Source organism: Myotis myotis, unplaced genomic scaffold (assembly GCF_014108235.1).
Source record: "Myotis myotis isolate mMyoMyo1 unplaced genomic scaffold, mMyoMyo1.p scaffold_m19_p_14, whole genome shotgun sequence".
Classification (NCBI taxonomy): Eukaryota; Metazoa; Chordata; class Mammalia; order Chiroptera; family Vespertilionidae; genus Myotis; species Myotis myotis.
In genome coordinates, this window is record NW_023416318.1 from 53,581,766 (window position 1) to 53,607,292 (window position 25,527).

At 46.5% G+C, this 25,527-nt stretch overlaps 1 protein-coding gene across 3 annotated transcripts in view; it reads left to right on the plus strand.

Annotated features, from left to right (window-relative positions):
* The first annotated feature begins 13,237 nt into the window (after positions 1-13,237).
* ADAM17 (ADAM metallopeptidase domain 17) overlaps positions 13,238-25,527 on the plus strand; it is a 37,528-nt gene continuing 25,238 nt past the window's right edge. For all 3 annotated transcript variants that reach the window (XM_036335385.1, XM_036335386.1, XM_036335387.1), the window contains exons 1-3: positions 13,238-13,462; positions 22,810-22,942; positions 25,201-25,331. In XM_036335385.1, the coding sequence (XP_036191278.1) occupies positions 13,366-13,462; positions 22,810-22,942; positions 25,201-25,331 (361 nt within the window). In that variant the 5' untranslated portion in view covers positions 13,238-13,365. The remainder of the gene's footprint in view (positions 13,463-22,809; positions 22,943-25,200; positions 25,332-25,527) is intronic.

Here is a 25,527-nt window from a genome sequence, read left to right on the forward strand (position 1 = left end):
AACTATGTGATTCTGAATGCGTTGGCTGGTGGTGGATTGTGCTCCAGTGGACAGTCAACAGAATGGCAGAGGACAAGGTCCCTTGTTTAGTTGTACGGTTGGTGAGTCCAAATAATTTTGTTTTTATAGCATCCAAGTCAAAAGGTAATTGAAAAATAAGCTGTGTAAGATTCTTTGTCTCCCAGAATGTGACTGAAACAAGGTTTCATTTGCACTTGATCTGTTTCCTGAGGGGAAATGAAAAGACAGAATTGAATGGGACTTGGGTTAGTACTCATTTAAATAAGATTATTAGGGCTTTGGTCCCCAAAAATCCAAGTCAGTAAGACACTTTTATTTTATGAAGCACAAAACATTTTTTATTGTTAATGAGGGAGAGATATATCTAAAATTAGAACTTAACACAAGCGTCTGAATCCATTGTTTCCCCAACTGCTTGCAAACAAAATATTTCAAATTCCACACAAGATTCTGCAAGCCTATCTATGAGTACAAACTCCAATCTTGACACTGAATTTGGATCATTTCCCCCAGGGAGGAAATCCATGAACCGATGTGAATTTATTCTTCCAGATCTATTTTGTCTGTTTGAGGGCAAAGAAAACATTTCCATGCTGCCTTTTTTGAGGCCACTTTAAGAATCACTAAGATGACAGAAAAAGGAAAAAAAACCCACTAAGATGGAAACGGCAAAAGGGAAATCTACAAATGAGTCTTCCACTATAAAGCAGTCATTTATTGAATTGTTACTAAATTAACCAAGCTACATATACAGTGGAACATTTGTAATCCAATCTTCTCAGTGTTTTTGTTTTTACACTGCATGGAAATTAAAGAGAAAAATAAAATTTTAACTAAAATGTCATGACCTCAAGATATGAGGTAAATTTCTACACAAATCAGCAAAATTTAATAAAATTAGTAGCAGCTGAACCTAATTGCATGGTTCCAACATTTGAAATAGTTTTATAATAATGACACAAGCTCATATCACAAAAACAAAACCTCCATCATATTAATATCTCTGACTAAACAAGATGGGTCCTCTGGCACATACCTGCAGTAAGACTCCTTCATAAATAGAAATTTCAGTAGGCATGGGAACGCCATTGTGGAATGTTACAAAATATCTTGCCCTGCAGGTGTATAGCTCAGTGCTGAGTATCTGCCCATGCACCAAGAGGTGGTCGATTCCCAGTCAGGGCACGTGCCCAGGTTGCAAGCTCAATCCCCAGTAGGGGGCATGTGGGAGGTAGCTGACCAAGATTCTCTCCTCATTGATGTTTCTACCTCTTGCTCTCTGAAATCAATAAAAATATATTTTTTTAAATTTTATCTTAATAGAGTGGTTAAGTACTGAACTAATTGTGAATTACCCAAGTACCTGCTTAAAGACCAGGTTATTCTCAAGTCTTCAGTCACAGATTTTGTCTCCGTGCTTTTAAGAGTCGGCAACTATAAGGGGCCCAGCCCCTTGTGTCTCCTCGAACCCTCTGAGCTCGGGGCCTCCTAGCAGAGAGGGGATTTGTGGGACGCGGCTGAGAACTCAGTAGGAGAGGACAGCTTCCTGGGGGGCGGGGGGGGGGGGGGGTGTGGTAAATAAATTTGGGGATGGAGGGAAGGTGTAAAGCCTTTCTGAGATCCAGCATGTTTAAATGTTACATCTATCTTGTAGTTAGAACACTGGACAGCTTTTCCTTTAAAATATCACTTGGGAATTATGTATTCACAAAGATATATGCACCCCTATGCTCATTCCAGCATTAGTCACGGTGGCCAAGACATGGAAACAACCAAAGCGGCTGCGGTAGAGGACTGGGTGCGATGCTGTGCTCCCTAACACGGTGGGACACTGCTCAGCCATAGAGGATGGAATCACACCATTTACAACATGGACGGACCTTGAGAACATGACACTAAGTGAAATAAGTCAGAAAGCGAAGAACCACATGATTTCACTCATGTGGGATATAAAACTAACTTGTGAACAGGAACAGCAGTGTGGTGGTCGCCCGAGGGGAGGGGGAGGGGGAGAAGGCGGCCTAATATAAGGTGACAGATCTGCCTGGGTGGTGAGCGCACAGCGCAGTATACAGATCTTGTCACAGAAACCCACACCTGGGTCCTGTATGTTCATGTTGACCAATGTCACCCAATTTTAATTAAAATAGTCTTTAATAAAATACTTGGTGGGGACTTTAACGATTTTTTAAATTGATTTTGAGAGAGAGAAACATTGATTGATTGCCTCCTGCATGTGCCCCGACCGGGGATTGAACCTGCAATCCAGGTACATGCGGTGATGGGGAATTAAACTGTCCTGGTTCACAGGTTGATGCTCAGCTGAGCACCAGCCCGGCCAGATCAGCGCTTTTATAAACCTAGGTCCTGACCAGTTAGTGGATAGTGGATCAAAGCCTTTTTTTTTTTTTTTTTTAAGTGAAATAGAGTGGGAAAGACATGCATGTTAATAGGGTGAATTTTGTAAAATCGGGTTTTATGTGAGGAGTAGATTGTGAGATGAAATAGATTTCAAGGGAGTGAAAGCCATTCCTTCCCAGTCTGTCCTAGAGCTGTGCCTGAACGTTGTTCCTATTTGGAGGGAATGATGTCAGTGTCTAAGGAGGGCCTGTGGGTCTCCCACGGGGCCTGTGAGACTGGCTACTTCCCACCTGGGGTGTGCTGAGCCATGGGCCCCGCAATGCCCTTAGGAAGAGGGAGTGTGTTCAGACTGATACTCTCATCCTCCACGTCTTGAAGAATTATGTAAAGATTAACTCTTATCTCTTTAGTCCACAGAAACTATTTCTGGAACATTTCACAGGCTGGAACCATGAGGCAAGCACTTAAACCCCGCGCGTGTGGCGGGATTGGCATTTGCTCGCCTGGCGAAGTGGCACGGGGCTGTGGGACAGGCATTCCTAACTGGGTTTGAAGCTGCGTCGAGCCCGAATAAGAAGGAGTTGAAATACAGCTCTTTTAGGAATACTGGGTTCTCACGCAAATGCTGGTCAAAAGCGTTGCTTGCTGTGACGTAAGCTACAGCCTCTGGCATTTCCTTGCTGACAGAGGAATGGAAGGTGCGGGCTTGTCTGTGCGGTGTGGGCTGTGGGAAGCGGCTTCCTTCTCCGATTCCCCAATCCGCTGGGGCGTTTGCTTTGCTCTCGCTCCAGGCGGGCGCCCCAGGGGCGAAGTGCCCGTGCTGGGTGTTATAGAATCATCTTTGTGTGACAGCCTGCATGGTGTCCTAGACGAACTGTTGAAAACCAGAAGGGGCCACTGAAGTTGAACTTGGCGTGCACCTGGCTGCTTTCTGCCCTAGAGGTGAGGTGTGGGGGAGCAGGCCAGGCCTTCCTGAAGGCTGTGGTGTGCCCTGGGAGTTGGCATTTCTTGCAAAACTCCCTGCCACTCTCCTCTGGGAGCTCCCCTCCACGCCGTCCGACCTGCCTGGCTCAGGCCCTCAGGGAGGCAGACTGCCGACATGACAGGTTTTTCCTCTTCCGGGCTAGTACCCAGCACTCTTCTGCATTCTCGCCCTGCGGGTCTCCAGACAGGCCCTGTGCTTCAGCCACTCTCCCTCAGTGTGTCTGTCAGCCGTTCTGGAGCTTGGTAAGAGCCTCAGAGGGTTCACGGGACACATTTCCGAAGACTTGTGTTCCGAGAGCGGTGGCAACACTGCTGTGTTGGAGCCAGGAGAGCAAACGGGACAAGATTAACCCTGAGCTAGACTTGTCTCTTCCCACAACTGCAAGCATGAGAGGTGGGGTGGCCTCGTGGAATCAGGAGCAGCCTGGGCGTCAAAGATCTAGCTCCCTGCCTCCCGCCCTCCCTTCCTTCCCTTGTTAAATACATTGAGAGCCTGTTATGAACCATGGACTGGACCGCGTACTAGCACTTGTAACTTCATCACCTAGTCTCTCAGCTTCGGTTTTCTTAAAAGATAAGCACCTCTCTTGCCTGTGAGCCAAAGTGCAGAACTATTTCTACGTGTGGAAGACTGAGGAAGGTGAATGTGGAATACTGGGGTGGGAAAGAAGTGAGCAGCGGGACGGCCTGATTGCAGGATCGGAAAGTTCTGGTAAAGTGAAACCAGTCCTGTGGATAAGGAAGTCAGCCACACTTCGAGCAGACCTATTGCCCTAGATTTTCAAGGAAAGTGACAGTGTAACTTGGGAATGCAGTTAAAAAAAAACAAAGCTCTCGGGCAGCGGTTTCGCTCCTAATTAGCCTCCTGTGATGGAACAGACCAGGGAAAGGGCATGCTCCGAAGGCAGTGGAGAAACACCAGGAGCCAGAGGAGAAATGCCTGTTTCTCAGGAGCCGCCCGGTCAGTGGTGGCAGTGCCGCCAGCCCTGGTCATCACCCCAGCAGCTGGGGCTCCGGATGTCTGGGGGGAGGCTGGTCGATGAGGTGCCTGTGTGACAAGGGCCCAGGGGAGGCTGCTGCTGCTGCTGGCCAGGACTTGGGACTTGGAAGAATTAGGGCCAAAGTGCAGATCAGGTGAGCTGCACAGCAGGGGAGTAAAAATGAGTCAGTGACAGGATCCTGGGGTCGGCAGCGCACTGCCGAGGCCTGTGCCCACCTGAAGCTAATGAATGAGAGGCGGGCAACGGGGAGGGACTGGGTCAGATATGCAAAAGAGCACACAGGAGCCGCTGGGCACTGCCCGCCCCTCCCTCATCGCCCATGTGAACAGTGTGTACTAAGGTAATGAAGTACCTGTTACTCCAGAAGGAGAAGCTAAAAGTCAGGCAAGAGGTGTTGACGACCAAGGTCCTGGCAAAGCCCCGGAGGCTCAAGTTGTTGCATGAGTGTTGGATCCACAGTCAGGACGAGCACAGGAGAACCGTGGGAAGGACGACGCCCACAGCGCTGTCTGCTCATGAGCACCGGCTAGCCCAGCCGTGGGCAAACTACGGCCCGTTTGAAATGAATAAAACTTGAAAAAAAAGACCGTACCCTTTTATGTAATGATGTTTACTTTGAATTTATGTTAGTTCACACAAACACTCCATCCATGCTTTTGTTCCGGCCCTCCGGTCCAGTTTAAGAACCCATTGTGGCCCTCGAGTCAAAAAGTTTGCCCACCCCTGGGCTAGAGGCAATAGGTGCTCAGAAACCTCCCAAGAACAACCAGAACGGCTTGGAGAAGACGTGCCAGGAGCTAGGGTCAGACATACCCTTCCCCTCTGGGACCGGAAAGCTGCCGGGTGGCCAGGAAGGCTCGGTGCATTCGCGTTTCCTGGGAGGCTCAAAAACTAAGAACCAAAAAAGGCCTTAAAAGCCTGGCCAGTGTGGCTCAGTGATTGAGCATCGACCTATGAATCAGAAGGTCCTGGTTCAATTCTCAGTCAGGGCACTTGCTCAGGTTGTGAGCTCAATCCTAGTGTGGGGCTTGCAGGAGGCAGCGGACCTGTGATTCTCTCTCATCATTGACTAGAGGCCTGGTGCACAAATTCATACACAAGTGGGATCCCTCAGCCTGGCCAGCAATTGGAACCTATCAGGGCATCTCGCCCAGTCCAGGGGTAGGGACCGCAGGAGGTTGGCTGTGGGAACGCACTGACCACCAGGTGCACTCCTGTGTTGAGTGTCTGCCCCCTGGTGGTCAGTGCACGTCATAGCTACTGGCTGGTCATCCGGTCGTACTGGTCACTTAGGCTTTTATATATATAGATGTTTCTATCTCTCCTTGTCCCTCTCAAAAATCAATAAAATATATTTTTTAAAAATTAAAATTAAAGGTCTTAAAAGCCGCAGTAGCAGCCAGGAAACAAGGCCAGATGAACCCACGGAGCCCTGCCAAGGCCAGGCCAGAGGCAATCAAGAAAAAGCAATACATTTTGTTAGAGTTAAAAAAAAAAAGCTCACTTACAAATGAGATCATATAGTGTTTGTCTTCCTGAGACTTATTTCACTTAGCATAATGTCCTCCAGGCTCATCCAGGTTGTTGTCAATGGCAGGACTTCCTCTCTTAGGGCCAAAAAACACTCCGTTGCAGGTAGATACCACAACTTTCCTATCCACCTATTCACCATGACCCCTTGGCCTGTTTCTATATCTTAGCTGGTGTGAATATTGGGGTATGTACACAGGAGTGCAGATCCTCCTCATGCTGCTTTCCTTCCCATGGAGGTGCTGCTCTTTAAATGCCAGCAGAATTACTAGGTTTTAAACATCCAACAGCTGAGCGCGGTTTCTCTGAAGAGAACTAAGTAGGACAGGTCTTCAATTAAGGCCTCGGCCGCAGCAGAGCTGGAGGGAAATTGGTGCGAGGCTCCCCGCGGGGCCTGCCAGCCCAGGAGGAGTGACTCTCGGCCACTTCAGACCTGAGGTAATTTCAAACAGCACACGTTTCCATTTTCCTCTCTGTCCAATCTGCTCTCTGTGATCAGTTTTTCGTGTGGTTCAATTACTCAGATCTCAAGGGAGGGAGAAAGGTTTAGAAGGAAGAACCAACGCACCTACATATTTTGTGTGGCACACGGTATCTAGGAGGGATGATACTGTTTACAAGGTCCAGGTTAGCCATTGCAAGGAAATCTGTGATGAAGGCAAGGAAGGATGCCTGGTAAAAAAGAGGGATGGCCCTAACCGGTTTGGCTCAGTGGATAGAGCGTCGGCCTGTGGACTGAAAGGTCCCAGGTTCGATTCCGGTCAAGGGCATGTACCTTGGTTGCGGGCACATCCCTAGTAGGGGGTGTGCAGGAGCCAGCTGATCGATGTTTCTCTCTCATCAATGTTTCTAACTCTCTATCCCTCTCCGTTCCTCTCTGTAAAAAATCAATAAAATATATTAAAAAAAGAAAAAGGGATGAAAAAATAGAGCAATGGTTACTAAAATTTTAGCAATGAACCTTCTTGAAATAATATCTTCAAGGAAATGGCTGGTGTCCTTTTCTTGTAGGACCTGGGGAAAATATTATTCCGGCTTCAAGGAGGCCCGGCTATTTTCTTGCCCATTATAACAATTCCCTTCATCAGTGAGAATTCTCAAGCATTCTGCTTTGCTCCATGCATAATATACTTTTTCTTTCTAAAAACATCTGGAATAGGCAACAATTTCTGAACTAAAACCTTGAGTTCTTGGTACGTGACTTTGTAGATATGTTTATTCCAGCAAGTGGGCCTGTTGCCTGATGGAGATTTGTGGATTGACCCTACTTCTCCTTTTTTAAAAAATATATATTTTATTGATTTTTTACAGAGAGGAAGGGAGAGGGATAGTTAGAAACATCGATGAGAGAGAAACATTGATCAGGTGCCTCCTGCACACTCCCTACTGGGGATATGCCCGCAACCAAGGGACATGCCCTTGACCAGGATCGAACTTGGGGCCCTTTGGTCTGCAGGCTGACGCTCTATCCACTGAGCCAAACTGGTTAGGGCTGACCTTACTTCTTGAAGTGTTAGTTTCACAGGTTTATTAACTGGAAAAATGTGGGAAGAGCTCAGGAGATTTATCTCAATGCAGTGGCAGGTGCAATGGCGTGAGCGCACTCCGCCTGTACAAGCTTCCTCGGCACACCAGGAAGAGGCAGTGCCCGCCTGAGCAAGCCCCCTAGAGCCCCTACACAGTACCCTGATCTTTCCTACTATTGGTTGCCCTAAGGATGGTGTAAACTTCTGATTGGTCTGGAATGTTATATATGTTGCTGCACTTACACAATAAACTTAGATCTGCGTCACTGAACCTGGTCTCCGGAGTCGGGCATGCTTCATTAGGACTCCGTGGGCCTCACCCCCGCGGGACCCCCTGCTTCAGAAAAAGAGCATATGGATATAGAAATAACTAGCATTTTAGAAATAGAGTGACAAATGCTCTATACATCTATAAGAACTCGTGGGATTGCTATAGGACATGGAAAGGGCCTAGGAAGAGAAATAGAACTAGAATGATGACAGATGGGGAGGGAAAATACAAACCTCAGCCAAACAGTTCTTTCACTTAGATCAAAGGTCTTATAATACTTGTGTGGATCCGGTAGTTAACTCTAGAACCATATGTGGCTCTATGTTTAATAATTATAAATATTTGCCCTAGCCTGTTTGGCTCAGTGGATGGAGTGTTGGCCTGCAGGCTGAAAGGTCCCAGGTTCAATTCCGGTCAAGGACCCATCCCCAGTAGGAGGTGTGCAGGAGGCAGCTGATCAATGTTTCTCTCTCATCGATGTTTCTAACTCTCTATCCCTCTCTCTTCCTCTCTGTAAAAAATCAATAAAATATATATTTTTTTAAAATTATATTTTATTCTTTAAAATTTTTTACTCTTAGGTTCACTTGCAGTAAGTATCCAAATTGTGAATAATTCATTCTACAGCATGGGATCAATAAATCTCAAGTAATCTTTTACTTATCTTTACTAAATTTTAAATTAAACGAACCACTTCAGCCTGGCCAGTATGGCTCAGTGGTTGAGCTTCAACCTATGAATCAGGAGGTCATGGTTTGATTTTTTTGGTCAGGGCACATGCCTGGGTTGCAGGCTTGATCCCCAGTGTGGGGCATGCAGGAGGCAGCCAGTCAATGATTCTCTTTCATCGTTACTGTTTCTATCTCTCCCTCTCCCTTTTTTAAATCAATTATGTATGTTTTTTTTAAAGACAATGGTCATGATGACTTAATTGCTACAAAAAAAGAACTACTTCAGGTGTTTAGGAGTGGAACCTGGCATCCAGTCAACTTGTTCATGGCATGTGTGTTTTTCTTTAAGTTGTATTTATTGATTTTATAGAGAGAGGAGAGAGAACCAAGATGGCGGCATAGGTTAACGCCGGAGTTTGCTGCCTCGAACAACCACTTCAAAACTGAAACTAAAAGACAGAACGGACATCACCCAGAACCACAGGAACGCTGGCTGAGTGGAAGTCCTACAACTAGGAGGAAAGAGCAACGCATACTGACACTCAGAGGAGGCGCAGTGCTGAAGTCAAATACTGAGGTGCGGAATGCATGCAGAGCGGGCTGGCGGAGGAGCGGGCTGGCGGCGGAGGGCACGGTTGGCGTTTTCAATCGGGAGGGAGTCGCAGACTCTGAGCTCCAGATCCGGGCGAGTCTTTAGGGACCCTGACTCAAATGGGAGAAGCGGGACTGTCTGGCTTCGGAGCGAGTGCAGCTTTCTCTCCGAGGTTTGCAGCGGTTGCTGGGACTCAGAGAGGCAGAGCCCCTGGGGACAGGACTGAGAGCAGCCATAACTGCTCTCTCTGGCCCACCCTGTTGATCCCGTGAGATCCACCCGCCCCGCCCAAGCTCTGCACAGAGGCATTTGCCAGATAGCCTGAGGCAAACGCCAGATTAGCACCTCCCTAGAGGACAGACGTTCTCTCACTGCAGACACAGCTGATTCTCACAGCCACTTGGCCTGGAGGTCAAATCCCCCCTAGTATTAGCTACAACAATCAAGGCTTAACTACAAGACTGTGCACAAAGACCACTAGGGGGTGCACCAAGAAAGCATAACAAAATGCGGAGACAAAGAAACAGGACAAAATTGTCAATGGAAGATATAGAGTTCAGAACCACACTTTTTTTTAATTTTTTTTTTATTTTATTGATTTTTTACAGAGAGGAAGGGAGAGAGAGAGAGTTAGAAACATCGATGGGAGAGAAACATCGATCAGCCGCCTCCTGCACATCTCCCACTGGGGATGTGCCCGCAACCCAGGTACATGCCCTTGACCGGAATCGAACCTGGGACCCTTCAGTCCGCAGGCCAACGCTCTATTCACTGAGCCAAACCGGTTTCGGCAGAACCACACTTTTAAGGTCTCTCAGGAACTGTCTAGAAGCCGCCGATAAACTTAATGAGATCCTCGAGAAATCTAATGAGACCCTCGATGTTATGATAAAGAACCAACTAGAAATTAAGCATACACAGACTGAAATAACGAATACTATACAGACTCCCAATAGCAGACCAGAGGAGCGCAAGAATCAAGTCAAAGATTTGAAATGCGAAGAAGCAAAAAACACCCAACCGGAAAAGCAAAATGAAAAAAGAATCCGAAAATACGAAGATAGTGTAAGGAGCCTCTGGGACAGCTTCAAGCGTACCAACATCAGAATTATAGGGGTGCCAGAAGATGAGAGAGAGCAAGATATTGAAAACCTATTTGAAGAAATAATGACAGAAAACTTCCCCCACCTGGTGAAAGAGAGAGGAAGGGGGGGGGGAGAGAGAGAGAGAGAGAGAGAGAGAGAGAGAGAGAGAGAGAGAGAGGAGAAGAGAGAAACATCAATTTGTTGTTTTTCTTATTTTGCATTCATTGGTTGATTCTGTACGTGCCCTGACCTTGGCGTATAGAGAAAATGCTCAACCAGTTGAGCTACCTGGCCAGGGCTCATGTTGTTTTTATTTTATTTTTTAAATATATTTCAGAGAGGAAGGGAGAGGGAGAGGGAGAGATAGAAACATCAATGATGAGAGAGAATCATTGATTGTCTGCCTCCTGCATGCCCCCTAGTGGGGATCGAGTCCACAACCCGGACACATGCCCTTGACTGGAATAGAACCCAGGACCCTTCAGTCTGCAGGCCAACGCTCTATCCACTGAGCTGAACCAGCTAGGGCTCACGTCGTTTTTAAACCTGGGAATGATTTAACGGGGCTCAGGGTCTCATGAGGTTGTAGTGAAGCTGTTGAATACAGGGACTGCAGTTACCTCAAAGCTTGCCTGGGAATGGAGAACTCACCTCCCAGCTCCCTCACACAGTCTGGGGCACCACTCAGTCAACCAGCTGTTGGCTGGTGACCTATTCCCATGGGGTTCTTCATAGGCTTCCTGAATGTTCTCATGACATGAAAGCTGGCTTTCTCCTGTAAGTGATTGAAGAAAGAGCAAGCAAAGATGGAAGGCAGTTTCTTATGACCTAATCTTGGGAGTGAAATACCATCACTTCTGCTGTCTGCTATTGGTCACACAGACCGACCATGGTCCATGTGGAAGGTGATGCCTTTACAAGGATGCGAGTATCAGGAAGCAGGGACCATCGGGGGCCATCGGGAGGCTGGCTGCCACAATGGCTATCAAATATCTCAGGTATTTATATTCCATTGGGTAAATTTGAAATAATGATCTAACGGTTTTTATTTTAAATGTCAGTATTTACATTATGTCAGAAATCTCATCCTTTGCAACTATTTACATTTATGAAGAAAAATTTTTAAATGTATGAATGGGGGAACATATTGCTTTAAAAATCTGGGGATAAGCGAATGATTGAAGACCACTGGCTCGGACTATTAGTTCCTCTATCCAACAGGACCCCTTAGCATGTCCCTCTGGCTCTTTATCACTCCTATGTGGTGCTCCTTTGTCTTAACGGTATGGATAATTCATAATGAAAGATAAACCTCAAATTGAAAACCATAATTTGAGACATGATTTGTGAATGGGAAAGATTACTTGAAATCCGGACTGTCCCTGAAAATCTAGGACCCCTGGCTATGAATAAAAAAATGGACCAGAAATTTACTTTTTTTTTCTTTGACTGGGAATTGAACCCTGCTCTCTTGGTTCATAGGTCGATGCTCAAGCACTGAGTCACACTGGTCTGGCCAGTTTACTTTTTAAAAAATGTCATTTATTAAACAGACAGCTAAGTGCCTTCTATGAGGAAGATACTGGAGAAGAACTGGAGACATCAAAAGAATATAATCTGCTGGGTTGGTGTGGCTCAGTGGTTGAGTGTCGACCTATGAACCAGGAGGTCATGGTTTGATTCTCGGTCAGGGCACAGGATCAGGTTGTGGGCTTGATCCCCAGTGTGGGGTGTGCAGGAGACAGCTGATCAATGATTCTCTCTCATCATTGATGTTTCTATCTCTCTCTCCCTTCCTCTCTGAAATCAATAAAAATATATTTTAAAAATAATATAACCTATGATCTAGTAAGGGTTATGGAGAATCTGATGCTTGGGATGTATTGTATAAAAATTGTACACAGCTGACACATTTTTATGAAGTTTTAAAAATATTGTATATAATTTGTGAAATTTGGCTTGTTTTGATTAGGCATGCCATCCATGTTTATGTTTAATGAAGACATTTTGTACCTCAGATGAACAGATGGGGTTCAGTTAAGCCAAAAAATGCACAAAGCCAGGAATTATGGATAACTTGGAAAAGAAGCTGCGGTCCTCTGCGGCATACCGCAATGAACCTAAACGGAAACCATAGTTGGAGTAATTTATTAGGAACTAGGTTTGAAACTTGACCAGGCAGGACTGATACTTTATTCCTAACCTTTGGCTGTCTCTTAAGTGGAAAATGTGCTATGTCCTCCTTGCATAAACTTTGGTTGAACCAAAATAGCGCTACGCACCCCTTATTAGAATGTTTTATTCGGTACCATAGACACTGAACTACAGAGTTAATATGCACAGGATTGCAAAGCACGAACTGCCTCGGAAATGTGCTGTCTGCGCGAAAGCGACCGCGCAGATTGCATTTCAGTAAGCTGGCTGATGGGTAGCTTCTGTGTCCACGCAGAAGGGGGGGACGGTCGAAGATTCTAGTTTCTGGAAATGCTTGCAGAGCCGCGAGCCAGAGCGGGGCCACAGAGAAAACGTGTCTTAGGAGTGACGCTCCCGTTAATTTCCCTGCACAAAGCCTTTCGTTACCGGGACGGAGGCCTAAAAGGGCGCCGCTGGCCTCGCACAGCGTGGACGCACCTGGACGCACGCTCCCCAGGGTTCGGCCGCCTCCTCCAGGGAGCAGGTTCCTCGTCCTTGGATTGCGTTTTTGGGTCGTTCCCTCGAGCACCCAGGGCCAGGCGCCCCTACCCGTCCGCCTGGACCCCAGGGCGGTTCCTACGGCTCCTTCAGTGAAACGGAACACAGGGATCCCAACCCGAGTGGGACCAAAACGAGGGAGGAGGCCGGGCGTGCCTTCGAGGGCTGCTCCCAAGCGGCCGCCTCCTCCGCAGCGGTCACTCGGGGACAGAGGCCACCCGGGGACAGAGGCGAGGTCCGGTTGGGTCATGCTAGGACGTCCAAGGTCTTGTCCGGACAGGCGCCGGCCCCGCCCTGGCGGGCCGGAAGGGGCGGGCAGGGGGCGGGGCACTGGCGCGGGGCGGGGCGAGCCAGGTCCTCCCGGCATGCCGCGCGGCACGCGGCTTCCGCTAGTGGGCGGTGCGGGGGGCGGCGGCGGCGGCGGCCGGAAGTGGGCTCAGCCGGCCTCTGGGAACGCTGCCTGCACTTCCGGGACCGGGAGTCGGCTCTAGTCTTCCTGTAGGCGGCGCGGGAGGAACAATTGGTGTGAGGGGCCGGGCCGGGCGGATCCTTTCCTTCCCCCAATGTGAGCCGCGTCCCGAACCCCCGTCCGGCCGAGGCTGCCCCGCGAGGTGGGAGCGCGGCCCGGGAACATGAGGCGGTGCCTGCTCCTCCTGACCAGCCTGGTGCCTTTCGTGCTGGCGCCGCGACCTCCGGACCCGCCGGGCTCGGGCTCTCCGCCGCGACTCGGTAAAGACGCGGGAGTTGGTTGGGCCGGCGCCGGAGGCGCGCTGCTTTCGGGGAAGAGCCGGGCGCCGGAGCAGGTGTCTGGGGGCGGGGTACCGGGCGGCCTTGGCGCGTCCCAGAGTTTTCTGTGTGGAGGGGGTGTGGCTCGGCGTTGGGGGAAGAATGGAGACCGGCTTGCCCGGGAACGGGAAAGGGGCACCGGCGGCGGCTTCCCGGGGTGACTGGGCCTGGGAGGGGTGCTCCCTGGGGTGCGTCTGGGAGGGTGTTCGGGAAAGAGGTGAGGGACAGGGTGCTGCTCGTGTCTGGAGGCCCAGGGCCCCGCCGCTCGGCGCCCGGAGGGGGTTAGCCGTCCCGCGCGCGGCTCCGTCCCGCGTCCCTCCCGCGGGAGTGTCGGCGGGAGCCGTGGCGGGGACGCCCCTGTCGGGATCGCGTGGTGCGCTTCTCGGGGGGCGGGGGGGGCTGCGAAGGGCCTCCTGGCCGCGGCCGAGGAACGAGCGGGGAGGCCCGTGTGGTCAGTGCTGAGCCCAGAGAGGAGAGGTTCTTTTTTTTTTTTTTTTTTTTAATATATTTTATTGATTTCTTACCGAGAGGAAGGGAGAGAGATAGAGAGTTAGAAACATCAATGAGAGAGAAACATCGGTCAGCTGCCTCCTGCACACCTCCTACTGGGGATGTGCCCGCAACCCAGGTACATGCCCTTGACCGGAATCGAACCTGGGACCTTTCAGTCTGCAGGCCGACGCTCTATCCACTGAGCCAAACCGGTTTCGGCGAGAGGAGAGGTTCTTATTTCGATGCCCTAAGAGGCTGAGTTTTTAAAAAATATATATTTTTATTGATTTCAGAGAGGAAGGGGGAGGGAGAGAGAGACGGAAACATCCATGACGAGAGAGAACCATGGATCGGCTGCCTCCTGCACGCCCCACACTGGGGCGGGCACGTGCCCTTGACTCGAATGGAACCCGGGACCCTGCAGCCGACGCTCTATCCACTGAGCAACACCGGCCACGGCAAGAGGCTGGGTTTTAAGGATGGAGGGACGTGAAGAGAGTGGCATTTGGTGGGTAAACGTGTGCTGCCGGTCAGCCCTTCGTCCTCCAGAAGGACGGGTGATAGCGAGTGATGCATTGGTGGCGAAGGATGGGGCGCTGCCCGGTGTGCAGAGCTGTAGCTTCCGTGAGTTTTCATGGCTGGCTGGTCCCCAGATCCCGCCAGGACGGACGGAGCACACCGTGCGGGGTGCGCAGCCTTCCCCACCGCGTCGGGGTCCTTCATGGCTGATGGAGAGTTTCACGTTGGTGTATCCGGGAATTCTTTCTCATTTAATAGAAAGTGTCATCATGGAGGGTGTGCAGGGTGTTGAGCGTCCGGCTGAACAGTCCTTCCTTGTTATGTCAGATCCGAGCGGATGACAGGCGACCAGGTTAATGGAAGCGAGGGCGCTTGTTAGGGTGCTGAGGGGGGTAAGTCCGTGCGGGTGGAAGGGACATGTGAGATGGGGTGGGCAGGTGACCGGGAGGGTGAGGACACGGATCCTTTTCCTGGGACTGAAGGTTAATGCAAGGAACCTTGAGATAGTACACCTTTCCCCACTCTGAGGACCGCTTGGCCTTGGGTATTCTGTTGCTCACAGGTGGGAAGTAGTGGCATGAGTCCCCGGGTGCACACAGGAGGGAGGAAAACCTTGCTTCCTGGGCCAGCTGTCCGCAGCTTCAGGGATCCGAGGGTGGTGTTTCTGGCCGTGTGCTTTTTATGTGCAAAGTGCAGAACGCTGGGCCAGGAAGATGCAGGACTGCCCCGTTCACTCCCCAGGCGTCTGAAGGACATACTGGATGCAGGTACTGTGTGTGGCTTCGGAAATGCCGAGACCAGACAGCATCCATCTTCAGTCCGCTCCTGGCTGGTGGAGCAGGGAGTCCTAATCAGACAGTTCTAGAACAGCCTGGGAGAGAGCACCTGGCGGGCGGTGTGCCACAGCCGGACGGAGGCGAGCCTGGGAAGGCCAGGCGAGGCTCCGTGAAGGAGGCGATATTTGAGCCCAAACTTGAAGGCTCAGTAGGTCAGGAGGGAAATGAGGACACTCCTGATGGGGCAGTGAGAGGTGGCTGGCGCTAACCTCAGGGATCCTGCCTGGCGTTTTACATGAAGCAGCAGAAGGAGTGAGTCCGGCACACGGAGCTGCCAGGATCACAGTGATAAATAGATGTCTTGTGGGTGTCTTTCCTTTTGAAGAGCATTGATTTCTGTGTGTCTTTAATGGCTCAGGATATAATTTGTTTAATTTAACCCCACCATTATTTAGATTGAATTGGTCAAGACCAATAAATAATTTCATAATTAAAGAGCACGGTTTATTGTTTATTAGCTTACTTACCCTTTAAATGTTACTGTAACTGCAGTTCTGAAGCTGGGATTTGAATCCAGGCTTTCGGATACTCACAGTTCCCCCGAAGTGATTTCAGTTGAACTGTTAGGAGTTGCATAATTTAGGAAAGTTATGAGTCATGTGAGCTTCGTCATGATCATATCTCGTTGAAGTTGCAGCTGGGGTGGATAAGTCTCACTTTGATTTCAAAAGTGGTTTCTCTTTGTGTTGCTTTTAATAAAAAGAGGATGTAGTGGGTGGAAAGAAGAAGATGTAGGCCATGGGTGAGAGATAAAAGCTGCACCTGAAACGTGTTTAGAAACGTACCCTGATGGTTTTGGTGGCGGCTTCTCCACATGGCACTGCTCATTTCTCAGCACTCACAGCCCATTTTGCTCGGTATTCTGACATCTGGCTTTCTCTCTTGATGTTAATTTTGCTTTCAGTCTGCATTCTTTTGAAACCCAAACACACAACCACCCTAACTGTTCCAAGGGAGATTTCATGCAACTCTGCTCTGTAGTAGTCAGCGATGAGCTGTATTTCTAGAATAGAATGAAGAGGAGAGCGAGGCAGAGCCATGGTGGGGAAACGAGGAATCCTTCTGCCCTTTCCATGGTTTTCCAGAACCTTAAGCGGAGGTGTCCTCGCAGGCCCAGAGTGGCTGATTTGGGGATTCTTCGCCACTTGGTATTATTTATGAGAGACGGTGAGTGTTTTTAGTGGGAAGGATGGTTTGAGGAAAGTATGAAAAAGGGGCCGGGCAGGCTTCCTGGAGGTAGGGGAGTGAAATGAAGTGCTGCGTCATGGATCCCCTTAGTTCTCACTGACACCAGGCAGGGACATGGGTGTCTTCCTCCCCACACTGCTCCTTTTTTTTCCCTTTAAAGTGTGTGTGTAGGCTCTGACAAGTCTCATCTACTGCTTTGGTTTCGCTTACTATTTGACTGTACCTATTCGGATAGTTATTGTCTCCAGCGTAGACTTGTTCTCTGAAGTTTCGCTCATGTATCCGTTTGTCTACATGATGCTTCCACCTCTGTATTCACAGGCACTTCAAATATAACAGGTCCAGAATTACTTTGGTAAATTTGGATTCTCCCACTCGTCCTGCGTGCGCGAGGTACTGAAGAGCAGGCAGGGTCATGCGTCTTCTGCACAAGGAGAATAGACGCTTGGCAGCAGTCCTGGCTTTCTCTTTTCTCTTTCCCACTCATGACACACCACTAGCGGCATGGCACTGGTAGGGTCCTTTGGGGGAACACTTTGTACCCCATGCAGCAGAGCAGTGGAGAGCCAGCAGCGTGCTGCAGGGGTCTGCATTACACTTGCAAGTTGTATTCCAGGAAATGCAATTTATTGCAAAAAGAAAAGAGAAATGAAAAAGTTTACAAATGTTCCCAGACTCTTCTCACTCAACATTTCATTGTTTTAAAAGTCAGTTTTATCTTAAAAATGTTGATTCTGAACAGGATGAAAGAAATATGGGTATCTTTATGCCATTGTACCAGAGTAAATGGCCATAAAAACTTATCCCAGAAGTGAAACAGTTTAAGCATAAAAGATGGGTGGAGTGGAAGGCTTATCAAATCTTCTATAGGCCACTTCACATCGACACCCAGAAAACCAGTTATCTCCGGCCTGGGGGTCCAGCTTCCTTTTTATTCTTGGAGAACATAGAGGAACAAAGTATCTGCTGCTTTTCATTACTGATGTCAGTGTTGATAGTCTTGCCCTAGCTGGTTTGGCTCAGTGGATAGAGCATCAGCCTGCGGACTGAAGGGTCCCAGGTTCGATTCCGGTCAGGGGCACATGCCTGGGTTGTGGGCTTGATCCCCAGTGGAGGACATACAGGAGGCAGCCAATCAATGATTCTCTCTCATCATTGCTGTTTCTGTCTCTCTTTCCCTCTCTCTTCCTCTCTGAATCAATAAAGACTTATATATAAAAAAAAAGTCTTACAGTAACATCTGCTCTCTCCCCACCTAAAATCGCCCTATGACTTATCAGTGACATAATTGCAAACATATGATGACCTGTGTCGATGCAAAAAAGTCCTGTGTGAAGGACCAATGTAATTGCAAACTAAACATAAGGTACAGATATAATATGGAACTCCGGAATCTTTCAGTATCCAGCTGTCCTCTCATCTAAGCCCCTTGTCCAAAGATGCTGCTCCTTGTGTGTTTTTGTTTGTTTTGTGTTGTGTGTTTTTTCTAATCTCGGTGGATGTGGTGCCACTATGTTCCTAGGTACCCAAGCCAGTTACCTGGGGGTGTTTTCATGTTCTGCACCTGGATTGCTCAGCAGTTTACTAGCTGATTTCCCAGACTTCAGTCTGTTCCCCTCTAGCCCACGCTCCACACTCCAGTTCCAATGAAATTTCTAATTCACAGCTGCTGCCCTTCTCCAAAGACCAAAATCCTTAATTTCGTTGTGTGGCCCTCCATGACCAGTACCCTGCTTGCCTCTCCAGCCTTACGCCTCTTCACATCCTCCGTGTGGTCTGCACTCCAGCTCAGGTTGCTGTCACTGCTTTGAGGATCCGTTCTGTGTTTCTTGTGGGCCTCAGCACATGTTATGCCCTCTACTTACTGGTGGAACCTCCTCCTTTCTTTCTATGTCCGTGGCTTCCTCCTCATCCTTTTGTTCTTAACTTCAGTGTTGTTCCCTGGGAAAGTACCCTGGGCTCACCAGGCAGGGGTCATGCTCCTGCTGTGTCCTCCCCTGACTTCCTAGAACTCCTTTTCCCTTGGTGCTTGACATACTTTATAATCATTTTTTGTGTAGTGGTCTTTCCTCCAATGTCACAATATTGGAAATGTATTTTTCTTTTTCTTTTTTAATACATTTTTATTGATTTCAGAGAGGAAGAGAGAGATAGAAACATCAATGATGAGAGAGAATCTTCGATTGGCTGCCTCCTACTGGGGACTGAGCCCGCAACCCAGGCATGTGCCCTTGACTGGAGTCGAACCCGGGACCCTTCAGTCCGCAGGCCAATGCTCTATCCACTGAGCCAAACCAGCTAGGGCTGGAAATGTATTTTTCTTTCTTCATTATATCCCTAGTCCCCGGAAGATAGAAGGTTCTCAATAAATATTGAGTGAGTAAATAGGCAGAGTCTGGTGGGACAGGAGGAAGTGAAGTGCAGAATGTGTGTGCACGAAAGGAGGGTTGGGGTGGAAAAGATACAACAGCAGTGAGGAAGGGAGGGTCTCTAAAGATAACTAGACAGGAGCGAGCAGAGAGGTTGTGGCCATACACTGAGCTAAGCATGTTAAGTGGTTTATAATAAGTTTCTTGAGAGATTTGGATACGGATAAAGGCTAAAAGCTTTTGTCAAGTGGGGGAAATATAAATTCAGTTGAGGAGCTATAGGAAACTGAGACAAACACTGGTTGAAATTTGGAAAGTGAAGCGCAGTGAAATACGGACGGGGATTCTGAGAGGGTACTTGCTAGTGAAGGACAGTGCAAGGGCAGGAGGTCCGTTAGTTGGACTAGGGCAGTGCTGTGGCCATGCTGTTGGAATGGCCCCAGAGCTCCAGTTGGAGCCAGCTAGTTAATGTAAGAGGATAAATTACAGTTGAAACATAGTAAAGTTTTTTAAAGTGCTTTAGCAAGCTTCATTTAAAAAGTGCTTTTTATAGAGAAAATATACCTAAAGATAACCAGTGATGTTACTATCTTGCTGTTTTTTTGTAGGCCTATTTTTAAACATAGTTAAGATCATGCAGCATGAAGAGTATTTTTCAAAAAAATGTACCTTTGTTTATTATAGCATAAATATTTCTCCATGTTTTAAAACCTGTTTTTAAGAGTATTTTCTATTTATTTTTTTAAAGTGTTTTTACTGATTTTAGAGAGAGAGAAACATGGATCAGCTGATTCTTACTGGGGATGGAGCCCACAACCCAGGGATATGCCCTGACTGGGAACTGAACCAGTGACCTCGAGGTGCATGGGATGATGCTCAACCAACTGAACCACACCGGCTAGGGCTTCAGCATTTTAAGTGATTGCATTTTTGTTGTTGTTGTTATGTAGAAGTTCCATAACTTGTCCCGGCTGGTGTGGCTCAGTTGGTTAAATGTCGTCCCATACACCAAGAAGTGGCTGGTTCAGTCCCCTCAGGTCACATACCCTGGTTGCAGGTTCGGTCCCGGTTGTGGCACAAGTGGGAGATAAGCAGTTGATGTCTCTCTCACATCGATGTTCTCTTCCTCTCTCTCCCTCCCTTCCTCTCTCTAAGATCCATTAAATAAAAAAAGAGTAGTAGTACCATAACTTACCTGTTGCCCAGTTATTACCTTGTTTCTGCTTTTTGTTTATAAAAATAATGCAAGGCTGAACAATGAACATCTTTGTGTGTAAAGTTTTTTCTTTGAATTATTTCCTTACTTTAGTTCAGCAGTGGTTCTCCAACTTGGGTGTCCGTCAATGTCACCTGGAAGGCAGGTTAAACACAGATTGCTGAGCTCCACCCTAAGAATTTCTGGTTGAAAACTGGCCCTTCTAACAAGTTCCCAAGAGGTGTTGATGCTGATGGTGCTGGTGTGGGGAGCAGCCTTTGAGAGCGGCTGGCCTGTAATATTGACAGTGAAACTACAGTATTGAGGTTGGGTTTCTCAGTCAGTAGGAGTGATTATGATCTTGAATGAAACTGAGTTCATGTACCAACCTGTCTGTATCAGGAAGTTGAAGAGTGAAGAATTGTATCAGTATCTCAGCATTGAGAATTGGTGAGCGTAGGCTCTGTGCTGGGTATTGTGAGGTGGGGGTGCTGTGGCGAACAATGCAGAGCTCCCTTTTGGCCATTTTACAATCTATTTGTGAGATAAAACAGATATAACTCAAAAGTGCCAGGAGAAAGTAGTAAACACAGGGCTTCAGAATTCAAAGGGAGGTGAGGTCATGTTTGGTTGACTTGTTCAAACGTAGGAGACCTGGAAATAGAAGGTCCAAGAAGAGCAAGGCTATCTTTAAGAAGCTTAAACAGCATGACGTGAGGAAAGCTTGGGGTTTCCAGCCAGGCAGGCCCAGGTTCAAATCCCAGCTCTGTGCTACATTCCCTGTGATCATTCCTCCCCGAGTCTCTGCTCATCTGTAAGATGGGGCTAGAGCCTCAGGGATGTTGTGGAAATAACAGAACGCCCAGCACACATTGTTGAGTAAATGGTAAGCTTCTTGAAGGTTTTTATTGGTGCTGCTGAGCATTACAAACATTAGCAAGGCCAGCTAACCAACAGCCACCCATAGGCAAAGAAGTGATGGATGCCTGCTCAGACAGCTTTTCTCTGGATTAAAGTTAAAAGGAAGTTTTGTTAACAGAAAATGGGGGGACCCAGCAAGTGTGAAATTTGCTGCTACTTTGTGTGATGTTACCTTGAGTTAGACTCTGGAGTGGACTTGGAATGAATTTACGTAAATCTTAGAGCAGTGTGCGTACTCGCTGCTGTCTTCAGGGCCGCTGGGGAGGAGGCATTTTCCCTCTTTTGACCACACTATAAACTGGCCCTCCCCGCTCCCTGTCGGCTGTCCTGCTTTAGTGTCCACAGCACTGACCTGTATTTGCTTGCGTGTTGTCTGTCTCTCCCACACTGAAATGAGTGCTGCGGTAGGCAAGGCCTTAGTTCTGCTTAAGGCTGTCCGTCAGGACTTACTCAGTGCCTGGCACGTAGCAGTGAATGAGTGAACTGATGCACCAACCAGCTGAGGGAGTTTAGGGGAAGAAGGAGAGAGCATGGGGTGGGTTCTTTATTTTATTCGTGGTTTTTCTGAGCATATTTAACCTCAGTGGCACTTCACTTGTATTTTAAGCTCCTGCTCTATTTTGAGGACATCCTAAATCCAGTGGAATGATTTTGTTTCTGCAGGGATATTTGTTGAGAGAAAAGGAAAGCATCAGCTCAAATATTTTTAGACAGTTTCTGCAGAGACTTAAGTCACCAAAATTGTATTCCAAAAATTTTCTTGATTTTGGAAGAGGCTGCAGAGTTGCTGTTGATTACAAGTGACTTGTAGAGTAGACTTACTTTACCTTGTTTCGTCTTGCTCGGTATCAAATAAAGACATTTTTGTGCTTGTTTTATTTTGGTAGCAGTGCTCTTTACTTTTCTTGGGTTCCAGGTCATTCTGGTAAAATCATTAATGTTGATTTTTCCCAGGGATTAGTTTGGTTTTATTACTTCTGCTTCCTGGTGTCCACTGGACTGATAGTCTGTATTTGTTGAGGGCAGCAGTAATAGGATAGTATCACTTCTTGTTCTCTAATTTGGATTATGTGTTTTTTTTGTAAAACATTTACTTTCCCAGTTTTGGTTTGCTCATTAATACATTTGTTGCTCTTGCTCCACATCAACTGATTAGAAACTGATGTAGCTCAGATTGGCAATTGGCAGGTTGAGTTGGCTACCTTGATCTTAGGAATTCTAAACATACAAGCCAGAAATACCTTTAATTTAGAAGTTAGGTCATTGCATAATATGATACTCTTTAAGATACCAAAATTACCACTGCCTGATATGAACATGGACTCGTGCTCAGATTTCCCTCATTGCCACAGTATCTTTCCACAGTCGGTTGGTGTGACCTGGGACCTAAAAAGGTTCGCACATGGGCTTGCTTGCCATGTTCTTGTCTAGTAGGTGTCGCCCCTCCCTTCTTTCCCATGCTGTTTATTTCCTGAAGACATTGGGTCATTTGTTCTGCCGGAATTCTAACATTCTGGGTGTGGCTGATTGCTTGCGAAGGTTAATTTAATTTGGCAACATTCAACATTTATGTTTTAAAAACTAGAAGTTAGATCTTGGTTAGATTCAGGTTCAGTTTGTGTGTTTTTTGTAAGAATACTTCATAACTTGTGCACTGGGCACTTCATAATGTGGTACATTAGGAAGAGTTTGTTGTCTGACTCTCATTTTAGTAATATTACAATTGATTAGTAGGTTTAGGTGTTAATAACTTTTTTGCCTTTATTTCAGAAAAGCTTGATTCTTTGCTCTCAGACTACGATATCCTCTCTTTATCCAGTATCCAACAGCACTCGGTAAGAAAGAGAGATCTACAGGCATCAACACATTTAGAAACACTGCTGACGTTTTCAGCATTGAAAAGGTAATTTGAATTATTCATAGAAAAATGTTGGGGCAAGCGAGACTTGGTTTGGCAAAAGCAGAAAAATAAGTTGTTTCCCCCCCCCCAAAGGTTACTTATTTTTTCAATTACATTTGATAATACAGTATTATATTAGTTTCAGGTATATAAGCGTATCTTGGGAAGTTACATTTTTAAAGATTTGTAATTAATACAATTAGTCTGTCAGATTATTACACTGTATATTGCCTATTCTAAAATTTACACTGATGATTATTTTTAAAAAGTAAATAGGTATTCCCAAAGTGTCAGTGGTGGTCATAATATGTTTATCGAATTCTAACAAAGAATTTTCATTAATTGACCATGAATAGAACCCACTAAACCACCCTGGCTAACATTCTGGGTGTGGCTGATTGCTTGCGAAGGTTAATTTAATTTGGCAACATTCAACATTTATGTTTTAAAAACTAGAAGTTAGATCTTGGTTAGATGGATATTAACTAGACTTATTGTGATGATCTTTTGGTGATATATACAAAAAATAGAAAAATGTTTGTGGTTACTGTAAATCCTTAAAAGTCAAAGATAAATGAAAATTACAAAAGAATTCTGTAAGTACATGACTTCACATAATTTTGGGAGGATAGAGTAACAAATAAATTCCGACTGATATATTCTGTGGGAGGCTTTATAGCTGAAAGTTGAAGATTGGAAACTCAAAAACAGGAATTTTATATCACTTGGCCCCTAATAATGTAGAAAGTGAAGAGCACAATTCCAGTGGTTTTTCTGGAAAGAACATTAAGTAAAAGCAATGTAGAACTCCTGGAGAGCTCTAAAATGAAATGATAAGGCATTGATAATAAGTTCTCAGCATAACTGACGGAAAAAAATCATACCTGTGAATGTGTGGGAAGATAGTGTTAGGATAGCAGGAGAAAATGTTCCAAGGTTTTCTGAAACAATGTTCTATCGTCTCTTTCTCTGTGACCATTAAAAAAACAACCCACAAGCAAACTAAAATTACCTTGTTATGCTCAAAAATGTTAAAAATATTTGTTGCCATGGAGACAATCTTAGTCTAGATTCTTGCAGTTGAGGCTTATGCAGACCCATAGGAAGTAACATTTCATATTTTCAACACCATAGCTGACAAAATTTGTTCCTGTGGCTAAGATGAAAAACATACCTTTATTTTTGATGTTCATGGGCACATTGAAAGGACTCTGTAAATAATAATTGAAAAATTCTTGCTCGCTATGCCTAGTTTTTAAGTCAAGACTGAAACTCGCCCTAACCAGCTTGGCTCAGTGGATAGAGCGTCGGCCTGCGGACTGAAGGGTCCCAGGTTCGATTCCGGTCAAGGGCATGTACCTTGGTAGCAGGCACATCCCCAGTAGGAGATGTGCAGGAGGCAGCTGATCGGTGTTTCTCTCTCATCGATGTTTCTATCTCTATCCCTCTCCCTTCCTCTCTGTAAAAAATCAATAAAATATATTTAAAAAAAAGAGACTGAAACTCATAGAAAACGAAAGGATATTAAGCTAACTGAAGAACTGCAGTGTGTATTTTAATGTCTGTGTTGTTTTTGCCTTGTATTTATTTTCCTCGTGGTATTGTGGATTAATTTTTTTCAAGATCTTTTTAGAAGGAGGAGAAAAGCTTGAGTGCTTTTAAACACAAGAAAGTAGCATTTGTGACTTGTACACAGCAGTAACGTCAGATGGATTGCTAGAGGCAGCATAGGACAGGCTTCGGAAAGGAGCCAAATTCAGCTTCCAGTTCTGCCATCTACCAGCTGTGTAACCTCGGATATGTGGATTAATTTCCAAGCCTCAATTTTTACTGTGTGAAGTGGCTACAACATATACCAGTACAGAGCATCTAGGACTGCGTAGGTGTTCAATAAATAGTCTCAAATAATATCAGATTTTAATAAGTTTTTAAGACATGCAGGACTTTGACTTACACTATCCAGATGTGTGTTTCCTTATTCTTCAGTCTCCAGAAAAGATGAATGCCTAAGCTGCTCGAGTCTTCTTTCCCAGTTCTAGATGCTCTTGGCTGCCAGATTCTTACACTGAAGAGATTAGTCCTTTGTGTTTACAGGAGACACGGTGCTCTAAGTACCTAGTAAAACAGTAGTGAAAACTTGCATGGCATTTTATTAATATCAACTCTTCTGTCAACTTCTTTTTTAAGGGAGTTTAATTAAATGAAAATTAGGCTTCCATTTTATGTTCTTAGAGTAAAATATGGATGCTTTCTTTCTTCAGGCATTTTAAATTATACCTGACGTCAAGTACTGAACGCTTTTCCCAAAATTTCAAAGTTGTGGTGGTCGATGGTAAAAATGAAAGCGAGTACAGCGTCAAGTGGCAAGACTTCTTCCGTGGACACGTGGTTGGTCAGTATGGAGCTTGTTTGCCTTTGTGTCTGGGGTGGTAGGTGTCCAGATCTAACTTGATTGCATATTCTTTTTGGGGGGGAGGGAGAAGGAGTATCAGAACTGCTGCTATCTAAGTTTGGAAGCAAAAACATTCAAGCAGGAGGATACGGGTGTTACCAGCTGCCACACTAGCTGACCACTTGGATGATTGAAA